Genomic DNA, 16,376 nt, shown 5'->3' on the forward strand with positions numbered 1-16,376 from the left:
CCTCTGTGTCCCAGAGCGTGAGATCTCTGAGCTCTGTATCCCCTTGCTGTTGAGGTCCCTCACTGTTGGGGTGTGTTTCCAAGGGTGAGGTAACTCCTGTTGGAGGAGCCTCCATCCCAGGGAATGGGGTCCCTGACTTACTAGGTTTCCAGGGTTTGAGGTCTCTGAGAGGTTTGGGGTTCTGTCAACAGTTTATGGTGTCTCTTGGATGTTTTGGGGTTCATGTCCTGGTTGTTAAGTTTCTGAGCGGTGTAGGGGTCTGTGTCATAGGGTGTGATGTTCATTAATTTTGAGCATTTTGGCATTGTGTATCTGATATGTGAGGTCTCTGGCCTGTTTGCAGGTCTGCTTTCCAGGGCGTGAAGTTAATAAAGTCTGAGGGTTTTTGTCCCACAATGTGAGTTGCTTGTTTGTGGGCATAGGGAGCCAGGATGTGCTGTGTCTGAGCCGTTTTTGTGTTTGTCTCCCAGGATAGAAGTTCTCTGATGCAAGGTCTGCAAGCTGTTGTGGGTCCGTGTCCCAGTTCTGAGGTTTCTCTGCCATGTGGGGCTGACTTTGCCCAGAACGTGAGGTTTCTGGGCTGTTTGGTGATCTATGTCCATGAGGGTCAGGTGTCTGAAGTCTTCCTGGATACAAGTACAAAGTGCAAGTTCCCTGAGTGCTTTTGAGGTCTGAGTCCAGGGTGTGCTATTTCTCAATTATTTGGCAGTCTGTGTTTTTTTTGTTGGGGATGTTAGCCTAGGGTATGAGGTTTCTAAGCTGTTTGGGGTCTGTGTCCAGAATGTGTGACCTCGGAGATTTTTGGGTCTGTATCACAGGACATGAAGTCTAGAAGCTGTAGAGGATCCGTGTCCAGATTTTCAGGTCTCTGAGCTCTTCTGTGAACTAGAACATGAGGCCTTTGAGCTGTTTGCAGACGTGTCTCAGTGTTGAAGGCTCTGAGCCGTTTGGGGGGAATCTCTGTCCAATTCGTGACATGTCTGAACAGGAATCTGTTGAGTGCGAGGTTGCTGAGCTGGTTTAGTGCCTGTGTCTCAGCAGATGTGGTTTTGGTGTACCCTACCATCATGTTTGGGATATGAGGTCTCTGAACTGTTTGCCCATCTTTATCCCGGTTTGGAAGTTCTCTGAGAAGTTGCTGGGTCTTTATCCTTGGTTGTGAAGTCTGTGAGTTTTGTGGGGATCTGAAGTCAGACTTTCAGATCTCTGAGCTCTTTGGGTATGTGGGTTGTAAAGCATGAGGTCTCTGAAATGCTTCAGTCTTTCCTAGGATGCCCTGACTCTGAACTGTTTAGAGGTCTGTGTCGGAAGTTGTGGGGTCTCTGAACTGTGTATAGATCTGTTTCCCAGGGCCAGAATTTTCTGAACAGGGTCTGTTTCTGGGCCATGGAGTCTCTGAGTTCTTTGGAGTCTGTGTCCAAGACATGAGTCTGAGTTGTTTGTGGCACTGTATTCTAGGGAACAAGGCCTCTGAAATGTTTAGTGCTCTGTGTTCCAGGGTGTCTTAGTAACTCAGGGGTCTGTGTCTAAAGTATGAGGTTTTATAACCAGTTAGGGATCTATGTTCTCTTGGGTGTTTGGGTGGTCCATGTCCAGGGTGTCACAGCTCTGCTGTTTGGGGTGCAGGGGTCTATCTGAGGCTGAGGTCTCTGGGCAGTTTGGGAATCAATGATCAGGGGTGAAGGCTCCGAATAGATTGGGGAACAGTATCACAGGTTGTGAGGTCTCTGAGATGTTTATGAATCTCTATCCCACAAATTGGATGCAGTGGGGGGGGAAACATTTGTAGCCTCAGGGTTCTTTGGAAGTCTTGTGTCCCCTAGTTTCAGTGCAGCATGGGTTATATGTTGTTCGTGTCCAGGTGGGATTGCAGAGCTGTAGGGAGATGTGTCCCAAGGTGTGAGGTCCCTGAGGTCCAGGGTCAATGTCCAGGATATAAGGTCTATGAGCTGTTTGGAGGCCCGTGCTTAGGTGCCGAGATCTCTGAGCTGTTCAGGATCCTGTCGCCTGTGTGCAAGGTCTCTGAAATATTTGGGTACCTGTGTCACAGCATGTGTGGTCTCTGAGCAGAACCAAAGGGCATGGGTTCACATTCAGGTTGAAGGATGATGAAGACAAGTATGTATACTTGAAACACCATCTCTTTCTTCTGTTTTATACCCTGGCACATATAGGTGCTTCAATAAATATTTGCAGAAAAGCTTCCCCCAGCACATACAGACTTTTCTCTTTGAATGTAGTAGGCAGGCTTCAGGCTCAAAAGTTTGAAAAGCATGGATGATCCAGCTAGAATTGTGTCATATGTATGGCCAGTGATAATGGTTTGTCCATTTCAACAGCAATGGATTTAGTTTGCTTGTTCAGTGTATGATAACATTTAAGTATAAAGCCAGCTTATTTTAGGTCAGCATGTATGTAGACAACGGTGCAAGTGGTGCACTGCAGGGAATGTTAAATGGCTGAGGTTGGAGGACTGCATTCCTGGGCACCCCTGCTCCCAGCCTCTCATCTCCCCAACCCTCACCTACACAAGGTCTTCAATCCCCACACCTTGGTTTTTTCAGTCAATAACCTGTTTTATTGACGCCCATTCCCAGACTGGGAAGGCCAAGGGGATATACAAGAGGAGAATCAGATTCAGTCCAAGCCTGAAGGTCAGTCTGGGGGTGGGAAGCACAGACACACAGATGGACACAAAAACAGACACACAGATCTGGCATCTGCTGGCAGGGCACACAGTCTCACTTGGGGACACTGTGTACAGGTAGTCAGGGAAGGAAGGCTTCCTAGAGAAGACCTCACAGGGGAAGCAAGGGACGAGGCAGCCATCAGCGCCTTCACCTTTTATACATTTGTGGGCAGGGAACTGAGACCAGAGGACCCAAGGTGAGTGCAAAGGGCTGGGGGGTTAGGAGGCGGCAGGGGCTTCCCCTCACCTCGCCACACCCTGGTGGGTAAGCCAGCCCCACCCCATTCTTGGTCTGTGCTTTGCCTTCTGCCACACGGGCCCTTTCCTGGGATCCACCTCCATAGTTTTCAAGGCTTCCCTGAGACGATCCACGTGGACCAGGTGCTCAGCCCAGTGCCTGGCACCTCCTCAGCACCCCATCCATGCACGTTTTGTCTAAGTGCTGTCTACAGCCTAGCTAGGTCTCGGGTCCAGCTCTGGGTGCTATCAGCAGTCCTCACACCGCAGGTTAAGGGCTCCCAGCATCCTTTGAGCTCAAGAGCCCTGGGCACCTTCTAGCTGTTGCAAAGGCAGAGCTGAGTCCCAGCTCACCTTAGTGAAGTTGCTCAGTCGTGTCCGACTCTTTGCGACCCCATGGACTGTAGCCTACCAGGTTCCTCCGTCCATGGGATTTTCCAGGCAAGAATACTGGAGTGGGTTGCCCACCTTAAGGACAGGCAAAGTCTGGGCTGCCTCTCACTGGCCAACAGGCCATGGGCATCCACTCTCCTCTAGTGGCATGTGGGTGTCTGCTTCTCAGAGGCACAGCTCTGAAAAGGAGACCCTACAGCTGGCAGGCCAACACCAGCCAGCATGCAAGCATGAGCAGGACCTAGCCACAGCCTGCAGCCCTTGAAGACACCCCCCCTCTTTTCACTAGCACATTTCTGTGGGTGGGGGGGTGAATGGGCTGGGAATCCTGGGCTCTGGGGTCAGCCTGTCCTGGGAGTGCTTCCTCACACCCTTGGGGCAGTAGGGAGAGGGCCTGCAGCAGACCCTTCAAGCTCTGGCCAGAAGCAGGTGCACAAACAAATGTTTCTACTTTGGGTATGGGCTGGGGTTCATCCCTCGGACCGCCTTGCTAGGCCATGAATCCCAACTGCAGAAAGTCCTGGTGTTGAAAAATCACTTCTGAAGGTGGGCAGGGGTTTGTAAGTGCAACCCATGGATGGGGCTGGGACAAGGAGAGGGGACTCCTGGAGTCCGTCCTCCCCATGGCCATGCAGCCCTGAGCAGGGGGCAGGCGGAGGCAGGCAGGAGGCCCTGGCAGTCGTTCTTCAACAGGAGGGCAGCAATGGGTGGGTGGGGTGGGCAGCTTTTTAGGCCCCCCTGGTCAGTCTGGCCTCAGACTTCATGGGGCTAGAAGAGGTATTTGCGGCAGGATTCAGTCCCACACTTGCATTCAATGCGGACCCGCTTCTTGGGAGAGCCGGGGAGCCCAGCCAGACCAAAGTTGGAGTCCATGCGTGTGCTCTCCATGTCCACGGGGTCCACTGTGGAGTCACAGCCAGAGGGGGGTACTTGTTAGACAGAAGGCCAAGATGGAGGGGTCCCGCTGCCCTTTTTACCATAGGACCCAGGGGTCTGAGGGGTGGGGAGCAGGTCTGAGATGTGAGTCAGGTAGCGGGTCATGGGGTTGGTGGTTTCAGGCAGGGGCCAGGGCTTCCACTAGGGGGGTGTTCAGGTGTTAGGAAGATGGCCAGGGAGTGAGGGTTCTCGGAGGAGGCAGGGAGCTGTCAGGGGTGACCAAGAGGGTTGTGTCAGACAGGGGTCAGGAATGGAGGGTCACCTGGGCATCCAGAGGGGCATCTGAACTCTCCTGCCAAAGATTCCCCTCGAGTGTCTCAGAGGTGGCTAGTTTGTCAAGAAAGGGACTGGCTGGAGGCCACAAGGGTGTCCAGAGGCTTGGAATGAGGAAGGTCAAAGGGGGTTAGGAGCAGTGAAGGTTGGGGGACTGGGGAAATTCAGATAAGATTGCAATCAGGAGGAGTGTCTCAACTCTTGAGCCAAACATCCTCCCCCAGGAGCCTTAGGAGAAGTTGATATGAGGGTCTCAGGCTTGGGGTCCAGTGGTTAGGAATGAAGGGATCCCCAAAGGGTAGGCATGAATCCAGGAGTCCAGATAGGAGACTGGGAGTGAGGAAGAGCATCTTAAAGCTCCTTGGGGAGGGGTCCTCATGTCCCATGTCATTGTGTGTCCCTGCCCCCAGTCCCCTGCCACCCCCACCTTGCATGTTGTAATCAAAGGTGAGCTCCTCGCCCGCCCGGATGGTTCTGGTGGCAAAGAAAGCAATGCGGGGCAGCCGCTCATCAAGGTTGTCTATGAAGACGTTGTACACCTGGAGGTTGGGGTCACACTGGGCAAAAAAAAAAAAAAAAAAAACACGGCAGGAGGGTGAGGAGGGGCCCCAGCCTGCTCCTCCCAACCCCCTGCCCACCTGCGGGTACCCACACTGTGGTTGACAAAGTGGGAGATGTTGCCGTAATAGGCGGCGTCCACAGTGTACACATCCTCCACGTAGTCCAGGTCGAAGAGGTAGGTGGCACCCTGGCGGTCATAGATCTGGCCCCGCCGCTCTGCCTCCTCTGAGGTAATGATCTGGGGAGAAGGCCACAGGGGAGAGGAGGTTGGCCCAGAAGGTTCAGGAAAGCCAGCACAGCTTCTGACCCCCAACTTGGCCCCCTGGAGGGGAACAAGGGAGCAAGGAGGCACCCCTGTGGCTGGCTCAGCAGCAACACACAAGGGCTGCCAGTCCTTCTCGGGCCTCTGGAGGGTATGGTGAGTCTCTCAATGGTAGGTGGAGGCCGGCCACAAGGTCCAGGAGAGAGAGAGAAACGCCCTTAGTGAGAGACCTACATCAAAGGTGAGGAAGAAAAAGACCCAGGGCTGAACAGAGAAGGGCGGGGAGAGTGGGAGTGAGAGGCTGATCCAGGGCAAGAGAGCCTGAGGCACTGAAAGACCCAGCACAAGAGAATCAAGCCAGTGCAGGTCGGTGTGTGTGCACTGTGTTCTCAGTCGTGTCCAACTCTTTGCAACCCCATGAACTGTAGCCCGCCAGACTCCTCTGTCCATGGGATTCTCCAGGCAAGAATACTGGAGTGGGTTGCCATTCCCTTCTCCAAGGGTTCTTCCCAACCCAGGGATCAAACCCATGTCTCTTATGATTCCTGCACTGGCAGGTGAATTCTTTACCACTGTTCCACCTGGGAAGCCTATGCAGGGCAGTGTAGACAGCAAAAAGCACATAGTGAGCAAGAGAGGCCTGGGGAAAGGGAGACTGAATGAATGAGAAGGAGACTGAATGAATGAGAGAGAGACTCAGATGCCAGAGCCAGAGGCAGAGTTAGACACACAGAATCTTAATGCAAAGGTCCCGGGTCCAGAAAAAAGGCCAAGACCCCAGAGAGTCTGATAGCACACACACACACACAAAAGGTGGAGGCTAAAAACTCAGAGAGAGAAGGAAGAGGAAAGTGAGACCAGAGCACAGATGAGACCACCTCACTCAGGTCTAACATTGTGCACTGCCAACAGCTGGTATTTAAGACAGCAAGAGGCATATCCTCCTCCCCAGCTGGGTCCCTGCCTGTCCTAGTAACTGGACCACTATCCTAGCCCAGCCTGTCCTTGCCTCCCAAGTGCTGGCGACAGACTCCCCACCCCAACCCCCGCCACACACCACCCCTCCTCTCTATCCCTCGTGTCCCCTCTTCCTGGTCAACCACAGCCTTCTGGTAATCCCCAACCATGCTGCCTCTGGGTGAGGTCCCACCAGTAGCAGAGACTTCCCCTTCCTCAGCCTGGGTTCCCCTAGACCAGGGTCAGCCTCATTCTCCACTCCTGGGTTCTTGCTGCCTATCAGCCACAGGTGTCAGCGCAGTACGCCACTGACCTGCAGCAGACACCTGTCGTGTATTCCGCTCTCTAGCTCGGAGCCCTGACCTCTGTCCAGCAGTGGTTCTAAAGGCAGCTCAGGTACTCTTTTTGCCACATCCCATCTTCCTTTCCTCTCCCTCTGTCAGAGACCACCGCCCACCACTACCCTCCTTCCACACTGGACATAAGCCTGAGACCCACCCCACCCTCCTTTCTTGCTCATTCTCATGCCAGCCTGTGACCAACCTCTGTTTTCTCTAGCCTCCTCCCTGCCTCCTCCATCATCACCTCCAGCCTCTGCTCCGTGCTGAAGGCTGATCAACAGCCCCCTTAGAAGACGCAGGCTTATCCCTTGGGCCATGCTGCTCACTGCCCCATACTCCAGCTCCATTCCTTGAGGAACCTGGTTTCCCCATCCCAATTTTTGTTTGTTCACTCATTCATTCAGTGGATTTTCATGGGGCCTACCCTGTGCCTGGTCCCAGTACTCAGGGGTCACAGTTGGGTGGGGGAGACACAGGACCAGACTGGTCCTGGCCCTCGGGGGTCATTGGCGGGAGAGTTCAGGGACCAGGCCCGGTCTGGCCTTCATGGATCACAGTCTAGTTAGTGCTTAGAGCTTGAGGGGCAGTGGAAAAGAGAGATACCATCTAAAGGGAACTGCAGATCACAAAAGGGCTTTGACCAGATTGAAGAGTGGGGACTCTCCCCTGTGGGACAAAACAGGAGTCACAGAAGCATTTTGAGTAGGAGTACATCAAGGTCAGCCTCCCTCCACCTCCCAGGGAACACACTCTACCTTCTGATGTCAGCTCCCACAGATGTCACTTATCTGTGCAGCCTTCCTGAAGCTCCCGCTCCCCACCCACCACCGCCTCTAGAAGCCTGGGATCAAAGGGCAGCCTCTCCTGCGCTCACGAGCAGACCAGGTGGTGCCTGGGCTGGTTTTTCCCTTTGGGTCCCTCCCCAGCCAGACGGAATGCCCACCTCCTCCCCAGTTTCTGTTTTCCTGTCTGTTCTTCTCCTACTTGCTCCCTCAGTCTCCCCATCAGTGAGTCACACTGCAGACCCTGCAGGGCACAAATGGTTCCTTCTCGCTTCTTTTCAGCCCCACTCTGTAAGGGTTGGTCCACCCCAAAAACTTGAGACCGAAACAGTCCATGTCCCTGCTCCCTACCAGAGTGACTGGGGAAGATAGATGGGCTAGAAGCTGGCAGCCGGGAAAGGATTTTGATGGGAATGGGAACCAGAAGACTCAGAAACCAGTTGCTGCTCTGCCCCCTCCCGGGTATGGGATCCTGAATGTTCTCTCCCTGTGCCTGTTTTCTCAGCCAAATAAAACAAACAAACCCAAACCACAACACTCCACCAGGTCTGGCAGGACACCAGTTTTAGACATTTGGGCACGTTACCTCTCTGTGCCTCAGTTTTCTCATCTGTAGAATGGAGAGCACAATAATCCCAACTTGACAGGGGCTGTTGTAAGAATCCAACAAGTTCAGATATGTGAAAGGGGTTTCTGTTTGTTTTCGTGTTAGGAGTGGCTGAGTACTGTAGCTTGTCAAAATCTAACAGGCTCCCTTCTTTTGTGTGCCCTTTCCCAAGAAAAGAAAAACTTCTGCTAATTAAATGATGATATGCCATCATGTAATTAAACTAATTAAAGTGAGGTTCACCTTCATTTCAGAGTTGAAAAAAACATGAAGAAAGTGCCTGTTTCAGAATGGATAAACTAGGCTATGTTCTCTGGTGGGTTAGGGTGGTGATGTTTCGATGAACGTGGAAGCACAGCTGGTGTGGGGACTGACAGAGCAGAGGTGGAGAGTGAACTGGGTTCCAGAGTGAAGGGGGTCAGAGGTATGCCCCCAATTATGTAACACCCAGGAGGCCAGCACCACATAATCAAGTAAGTTAATATTTCTGCAAAATGACGAATATGCACACCAAGTGGGGTAAACACACTACAAATAGGCATATATCCAGTCAGGTTGGCTTTTGCAGCCAGGTAGGCTACAGAAATTTTTGATGTCTGGGCATTTTGGATGTTCTGAATTTTGTTTTTGTTTGTTTGTTTTTTTAGTTCTACCACTTTATTGCTACCAACCCATCTCCCTCCACCCTCGTCATGTAATACGTCATGTGAGCATGTCACACACATGCTCAGTCATGTAACCCCAATGGACTGCAGCCCGCCAGTCTCTTCTGTCCATGGACTTTTCCAGGCAAGAATACTGGAGTGGGTTGCCATTTCCTTCTCCATGAATTTTGGACTATAATGGCTAACGTTGTTTGAAGACTTACTGTGTATTGAACACCAAATGCTTCACACATCATAACTCACTTTAGTTCTTGGAACAAGTCTATGCGGTGGGTGCTATTATCATTCCCGTTACACAGATTAGGAGACTAAGACAAACAGGTTAAGTGACTGCTGATGAGTGGTGGAGCTGGGATTCAGCCTCAGGCACCCAGACTCCATCCTCTTGAGCCCTCTGCCATGCTGCCTTGTCAGAGTGGGATGCAGGGGGATGGTTTTGGACCTGGCCATGTTTGGGGGCCTGTGCTGCCATCAGGAGCACCCATAGGTCTAAGGATGTCAGAGGTGGGCCTGGAAGTCACTGAATGTGGCAGGAGGGAAGCCAAGAAATACCTTGAAGAGAATGTGGGAAGAGTGAGGGTAGGAAATGAGAGGGTCCCCAGTAACTGCCATGTTTATAGCATGGAGGAGTAAGGATGCTAAGGAAGAATGGTGTGAAAAGAGTCAGGCTCGTGGGCCCTTGGGGGTGCCAATGAGCTGAAGACTGTTCCTCCTCCTCGCCTGTCAGCATCTTCTTGTGCTGCTGACAACTCCTCCAGAGATGGCCAGTGCAGTGAAGCTAGGTACACCCCTGCTCTGGACTTCCTCAGGACCACTGAATCCTGTGGGTATGGACACCTCCTCCCCTGCATGGCTACGACCCCTCTGGGTTGTGACATCTCTTCCACACTGTTGCTCTCCCTCTAAGACCTGAATATCTCCACTGGAGTGTCAGGGCTCTGAGGGTGTGGACACTTCCTCCAGGCTGTCAGAGCCTCTTTGGTGTACACCTGAGCTTCTTGACTGTCACTATCCCACTGGGGTGAGGACATTTCACTTTCCTGACTGTCAGGGCAGCTTGAGCGTGGACACTTCTTAACTCGGACTGCCAGGGTCCTATGGAGAGCTTGCCCTCTTCCTTGGGTCACGCTGGGACATAGACACCTCTTCCTACAGACTATCAGGAACCCTCTGAGCTGTGGCCGCCTCCTCCTTCCTCTAGACTGTAAAGTCCCTCGACACGTGGACATTTACTCCACCTGACCCCCAGGATTGTCTGGGGTGTGGATATCTCTTCGTTCAGACTGTCAGGGTCCTCTGCAGTGTGGACTGCTCAGTCTCTAGACAGTTTCTGTTCCCCCCACGCCCTGGGGCTATGACCCTCTCTATAGTTCCCCAGGGCTTCCCAGGTGGTGCTAGTCGTAAAAAAAAAAAAAAAAAAAAACACCTGCCAATGCAGGAGATGTTAAGACATGGCTTCAATCCCTGGGTCAGGAAGATTCCCTGGAGGAGGGCATGGAAACCCACTCCAGTATTCTTGCCTGGAGAATGCCGTGGACAGAGGAGCCTGGCAGGCTACAGTCCATAGCGTCGAAAAGAGTCAGACACGACTGAAGCAATTAAGCACACACACATAGTTCCTCAGAACAGGAGCCTCTCCTCTTCATCACTGTTATCACTATAGCCAATGCTGTCACCTCCCAGCTGTATCACACCCCTAAGAGACCCACAGAAATACAGAGGTGTCTGGGGCTGTCCCTGTGACAAGGTACACTCATGGATTTAAATGGTCATGGTCCAGGGATGTTAAATGTTCCCCAATGCATGAGACGGTCCTATGTAACAAACAACTGTCTCACCCCAAATGCCCACCACGACCCACTTCAGAACTTGCTGTTGCAGACACCTGCTAGTTATTCACCCAACCCCCTTTTGTTTTCCACTTGGGCATATGGCTGAATCATGCTTCGCAGCTGCCTTTGAACTAAAGTAAGGCCCATGACTCGGTTCCAGCCAATAGGTGTGGGCAGACATGATATGCACCGCATCCTGGCCCGGCCAATTAGAGACCTCCCCTTCTGCCCCCCTCAACCCACCCACCAGGCAACACTGAGGATCAGAGGCAGCTCTAAGACATGGTAAAGGCACAAGAGGGAAAGAACCTAGGCGGCCACGCCATTTGGGTGGAAGGATACCACCCAAATGCCCACGTAGACAGTTACAGGAGCAAATGGACTGAGAACATGTGAAGCCCCTAAGATGTTGTCTGGCATGCAAATAGCCTGCCTAACACAGCATCAGCTTTGCCCCAGTGTCCTGCAGTGGCTAGAGGGGGAGGTAGCCAACCCTGCCCCCGCTTCCCGCCCAAGGCAGACTGTGTTCCTTTTGTGCAGATTAGTTAAAAAAAAAAAAAAAAAAAGTGCTCCTGGGCAGACACTGCCTGGTGATAAGCTGGACCCTCATGCCCTCATGAAATGAGAAGAGGAAGTGCCTTTTTAGATGATGCAATCCTGTGCAGACCATGTGGCCTGTTAAAAGGAATGCTGTCTGGATTTCAGTTCCCACTTACCTCTTTGCTAGGTACCCTTATGAAGTCAACTCGGTTTGAAGGTATTTCAACGTGCCTTTAACTACCAGCGTGGAATATGTGCCCCTGCCAGGATGTCCCTCTCACACTCAGGTTACCCCCTCAACACCTTCCCCCCAGGGAAAGCAGGAGAGTTTTGGGCATACAGCGGGGAGAGGCAGGCGCTCAGGGTGGGAACACACAGTGGGGAAAGCCATACACACCCACCCAGCCCTGTCTCCCTACCTCTCCCACGTACTCCATGACGAAACTGTTCTTGCGGATCTTCTCCAACGTGCGGACACCCCAGCCACGTCCATCATCCGTGCGGAAGATGCAGAGGTCGTAGCGGATGCCCTTCTGTACCACGCGGTTAGGGCAGTCATAGCCACAGCGGCAGCGGGAGTTGCACTCGTAGATGGGCAGCCCAGCTCGCAGGCGCACCTGGCCCTGGTCATTGTAGGCAAACTTGTGCAGTGACGCCCCAGGGCAGCAGCCTCCGGCCGGTGCCCACAGACAGTCCTGGCACTCACAGCCCACAGCCACCTGGTTGAGGGTGATGCCCTCACCAACACGGTACTCGTTGATGTACACGAAGGCCCGTGGGGGGCCATCCAGGTCCACTTCGTTCTCCACGGTGATGCGTCCCAGGTGGCTGCGCTTGGCATTGAGCTCCTGCTCCCAGCGCCGCAATGCCCGCCTCTGCTTGGCCTTCTGCACCAGGTAGTTGGCCAGGCTTGGGTCCAGGTGCCGGGGTGGCTTCGACCGGTGGTGCCGCCGGAGCAACTCCCTTTCCAAGTCCTTGTGGAACTGCTTGAGAATGCGCACACACTTGAGATTCTGCCGTGGTTCCCAGGTGCTCTCGGAGTCTGGGTACCCACGCCATTTTACCAGGTAATACTCCTGTTCCTGGGGGGGGGGGTGGGGAAGGGGTGGGGGCACTGTAAGTGACAGATGAGACCCTTGGGCCAGCTCTTGTGGCACTTCCATCCCAACGCCTGTGGGCAACACCCAAACTGCTCCTTTCCTAGAATGACTCTTTGCAGTGATTAAAAAACATGGGCTCTCAGAGTGAGGCTCACTAGGTTCAAATCCCTCTCTTCCCCTTACTATCTGTCTAAATCCAACTTTTAATTTTATCTCCCAAACCTATTCCCTCCTGCTAGCTGTTCAGCTTCACCTCTCAGAGTCATCTTTGACTCCTTTTTCTCACACTCCCCACATCCACCCTCAGGAAATCCTTCAAGCTACATCCAGAATCCTACACTTTAAATCTCTGTCACCACCCTCATTGCTCGCCTGGAATACAGCAGCAGCCTCCTCACTTGTCCCTCTGCTTCCACCCTCACCCCTAGGTCTGTTCTCCACACAGCAGCCAGAAGGATCTTTTCTTGCTGAGAGGCACTACAGGATAGAGTTTAACTACACAGATTCTACAACTAAACACGTTGGGTACACATCCTGAATCTGCCGCTCCCTAGTAGTGCAGACTTAAACTCAGGCAGTTATTTAACCTCACTGGGTCTCAGTTTCCTCATCCTGTAAATAAGAAAAAAAGAGCAGATATTTGTCTAGCATTCTTTATGTAGAAGGTACTGTTCTAAGCAACTTATATGTATTATTAGCTAATTTAACCCTCACAACTCTATATAAGGTAGATACTGCTAATCATCCCCATTTTATAGATGAGGAAAATGAAGTACAGAGAATTTGGGTAAGTTTTCCAGGGTTACACAGCCTGGATGTGAACTGAAGCATGCTGGCTCCAGGCTGTTCTCTTAACTGTCCTGCCATTATCTACTCCGGCAACAGTAACAGTTGCCATTTTACAATGTTGCTGGTGGGATTAAAATAGTTTCTAAAAGAAAGTGCCTGGCATACAAAGTGCTCAAAACCATTCAGTTCAGTTCAGTCGCTCAGTCCTGTCAGACTCTTTGTGACCCCATGGACTGCAGCATGCCAGGCTTCCCTGTCCATCATCATCAAAACCATTAGCTATCGTTATCTCCACTCCTGGGCTCAGCATCTCAATCTTTGCAATTGGTTTGTATTCAGAGGGAGGTGGGAGGAGAGATTTATTTAGGGATTCTTTCTGGCTCTTGCCCTTCTCAGAAAGCCAGTTGGTTTTCCCACCTGTAAAATGGAGATGATAAGAGGGCCTACTAATCCTACGTTTTTAAGATCAGAGGAGAAAACTGCTTTTGGAAACAGATGTGGGTAATGGGGGAGGAGGGGGGCAGGAAGCCAGCTTCCTTGAGTCACCTCTGCCCTGGCCACAGTCACCCCAGACTCACGCGGATCTTTTTGTAATCGCACAGGTACTCGACTTCAAAGTCATAGAGGTTCCTCTTGGAGACGCCAAGGGCAGGGCAGGAGAGCTTGGCTAAGCGGCACAGGTCCTGTAGCTGATTCCAAGAAGATTTGCAACACACACTGCAGCCTAGAACAAAGAGGGCCAGGAAGAACTATTGCTGGGCATCTTGGTGAGGCCAGGGGTCAAAGAGGACCCCAAATCATCCCTGGGACTTCCAAAGGACTACCTCAGAGTCACTGAAATTTAATCCACAGGCCTTCCCAATGCTAAGACCCTTCTACAACAAAGATGTGCCACTCCCATCTACCCCAGTGCCCACTGTCCACGGCTTACCCTGGAGCAGCAGACTTCTAAGTGGTTTCTGCTGCATGGATCAGATCGTCCTAAAGGAATCTATTCCCCACCCCTCCTCCGGAGCTTCCAGCTCCCTCTATATCATTCTTTAAGCTGCCTGCAAACCTCCTAGGAGTTCAGGACCTAACTGTCATTCTCCCCACTTTGCAAAAGAAAGAGAAAAATCCCCATCTCAGTAGGGTGCACTGTCCCAAGGTGGGTGGGTAGGGATGGAATTAAAGCCTCCAGGGCACCAGACAAAGGCATTAACTGGAAAGACTGGTCCACAGTCTCATCTGTAACTCCTGGTGCCAGGTGTTTTAGAATCCAAATTCTTTTTGGGGGATTTTACAAGTGTAGTTCTAGGTATATCCCCTACATTCCCTAACACAGCCCTAGTGTGGTCAAGGGCATCAAGCCATAATCAAACACATTAATAGTTCTGCAGAAAAAGTGAATTTTCACACTGCATAAGAGAAAGATGAAAGATAGTGGCAGTGACAGCCTAATTTTGCCACTGAATGACACCAAATTTAAGTTTTCAGGGCTTTTTAGATTTTGGAATTAAGAATAAGAGATTGTGGAGTGGTATTAGATTATAGGAATCGTCCCCAAATGATTCATGTGGGTGCCTTAAAATCCATAAGATATATTTTTTTAGGCTGCATTTTGATTTTGTCTCATTCATATTTCTGTGAAGGGTAAAGCTCGCCCAAAGGAGTGTGCTCTGAATTCAAGAACAGACAGAACAAATAGGTTAGTGGGGGGGGGGGCTACCACAATTTTTCAGGACAATTTTTTAATTTAAAAGACTTCTTTTGGTTCAAGGCATGTTCTTGATTGCTGTGCTTTAGAAGCCATTCTATCAAATCATTTCACAAAACCCTTGTTCCAAATGTAATCAGTCAAGTCCTCATCCTGTTTCATCTTTTAAAAATGTTTAATATTTTCTACCTTACATTACAAAACCCGAAACTCATGGTGAAATACTCTAGATGTCAACCTACAAATGTACAAGAGCTTTGCAAAATTATTACGTGTGCATTTCCACCCCTCCTCTTAGACAGGCCTAGTGGAGACTCGGCCTGTACCCACGCCTTCCTTTCCCTATGATGCCTCTCCCTTGCAAACTTGCATTTGAAGCCCCAACTAATGTGATCCCAACTCACATATGCTGCTGTCTCCGCACTGACCACAGGTGGACTCTCCTACCCTCAGAGCTCCCCCTCACACCTGTGGAACCCATCCTCCCCGCAGCTTCCCTCATCCAGAGGGGCCCACCTTCCCCAACACACTGAGTCACCCCTCTTTGCCTGCGCATGAGGGAGCCCAGCTCTCCCATTAGGGAAGCCCTCTTCCCCTCTTCCTGGGGGAGTTCTCTCTGCCGCAAATCCTTCCCCCATCACGCTGCGAGCAGATATCCTCCCCCTGAAGAATCCCCTGGCCCCCAACTCTGAAAAGGAGGTCCGTCCCCTTCCCTCCCTCCCCTTCCGGCGTCTCGCGTGGACACCAAGAGGGTAACGGTCACCGGCGGCCAATTTTCCCGCGCGCGGGCGCGGCCTCCCCCAACAAGCCCCCGCGCGTGCGCGCGCCGTCCGGTCGCAATCCGCGGCGCGCGCCCCCCTCTCGCGTCCCCACTTAGCCCCGCGCCCGCCGCGTTCCAAGGCACGCGCCCCCTCCCCTCAGCCCCGCCCAGCCCCGCGCGCCAGGCCCGCGCGCCTCGAGCCCCAGCCTTCAGGCGCCGACCTTCCGGCTCCCGGCCCGGTGGCCTTGGACGCCGGGGGCCCCGAGTCCGCGACACCACCCCTCCAGCCCACCCAGCCTGCCAGCGGGCCCGCATCGCTGCCGCCACTGCTTCACCTTTTAAATTTTCCGCCATCTTTCCCCACGGCTAACGACATTCGGGCCTAACCGGCCTCGCGAGAAGAGAGCTCGCGCGGGCGTGGCCGAGAACGCGCAGCCTATTGGCCGCGCCGTGCAACGAGCAGCGCCTGCGCGGACCAACCGGCGAGCCGTGACCGGACCCCTCCCAGCCACCCGGCTCGGTCCCGAAGGCGGGTGCTCGCCAGTGCTTTGCGAGAGTGCGTCTGGGGGGCGGCAGCGGCAGCGGCAGCAAGGGCGGCTGAGGTTGCCGGAGGCCCTGCCCGCACGCCGGTCTGTCTGTCACGCTGTCAGCCAATCACGTTGTCAGCCAGCCGCAAGAGGGGATTCTCCGTCCTGTCAGACCCCCAATTACCTCCGTCAGTCAGTCCGTCACCATATTTTAACCCCAAGCAGGCCGCGACTCCCCAGGTGGACTACCGCCACATACAGCTGCTTGGGCAGTCACCCGACTGAAATCCATCACCACTACCACTGTCTCATCAGACCCCCGCCCGCCATTCACGCTGTCAGTCTGTCAGTAGCAGCATCCTTTCTTGCTTTCAGGCCAGCTGCGAGGCCCCCGAGGCAGACAAATGGCGTTGACAACAGCTATGCTGC

The 16,376-nt window shown here is 52.7% G+C and overlaps 1 protein-coding gene across 1 annotated transcript; it reads right to left on the reverse strand.

Moving 5' to 3' along the window:
• Nucleotides 1-2,505: 2,505 nt before the first annotated feature.
• Nucleotides 2,506-15,871, reverse strand: SUV39H1 (SUV39H1 histone lysine methyltransferase). Its single transcript, XM_061137149.1, has 6 exons — nucleotides 15,756-15,871; nucleotides 13,543-13,688; nucleotides 11,495-12,157; nucleotides 5,181-5,327; nucleotides 4,956-5,085; nucleotides 2,506-4,221 (listed from the first exon to the last, which is right to left on the reverse strand). Exons 1-6 carry the CDS (start codon nucleotides 15,772-15,774, stop codon nucleotides 4,088-4,090), a joined length of 1,239 nt encoding a protein of 412 aa, XP_060993132.1. The 5' UTR covers nucleotides 15,775-15,871; the 3' UTR covers nucleotides 2,506-4,087.
• Nucleotides 15,872-16,376: the final 505 nt, after the last annotated feature.

Source organism: Dama dama, chromosome X (genome assembly GCF_033118175.1).
Source record: "Dama dama isolate Ldn47 chromosome X, ASM3311817v1, whole genome shotgun sequence".
NCBI classification, from domain to species: Eukaryota; Metazoa; Chordata; class Mammalia; order Artiodactyla; family Cervidae; genus Dama; species Dama dama.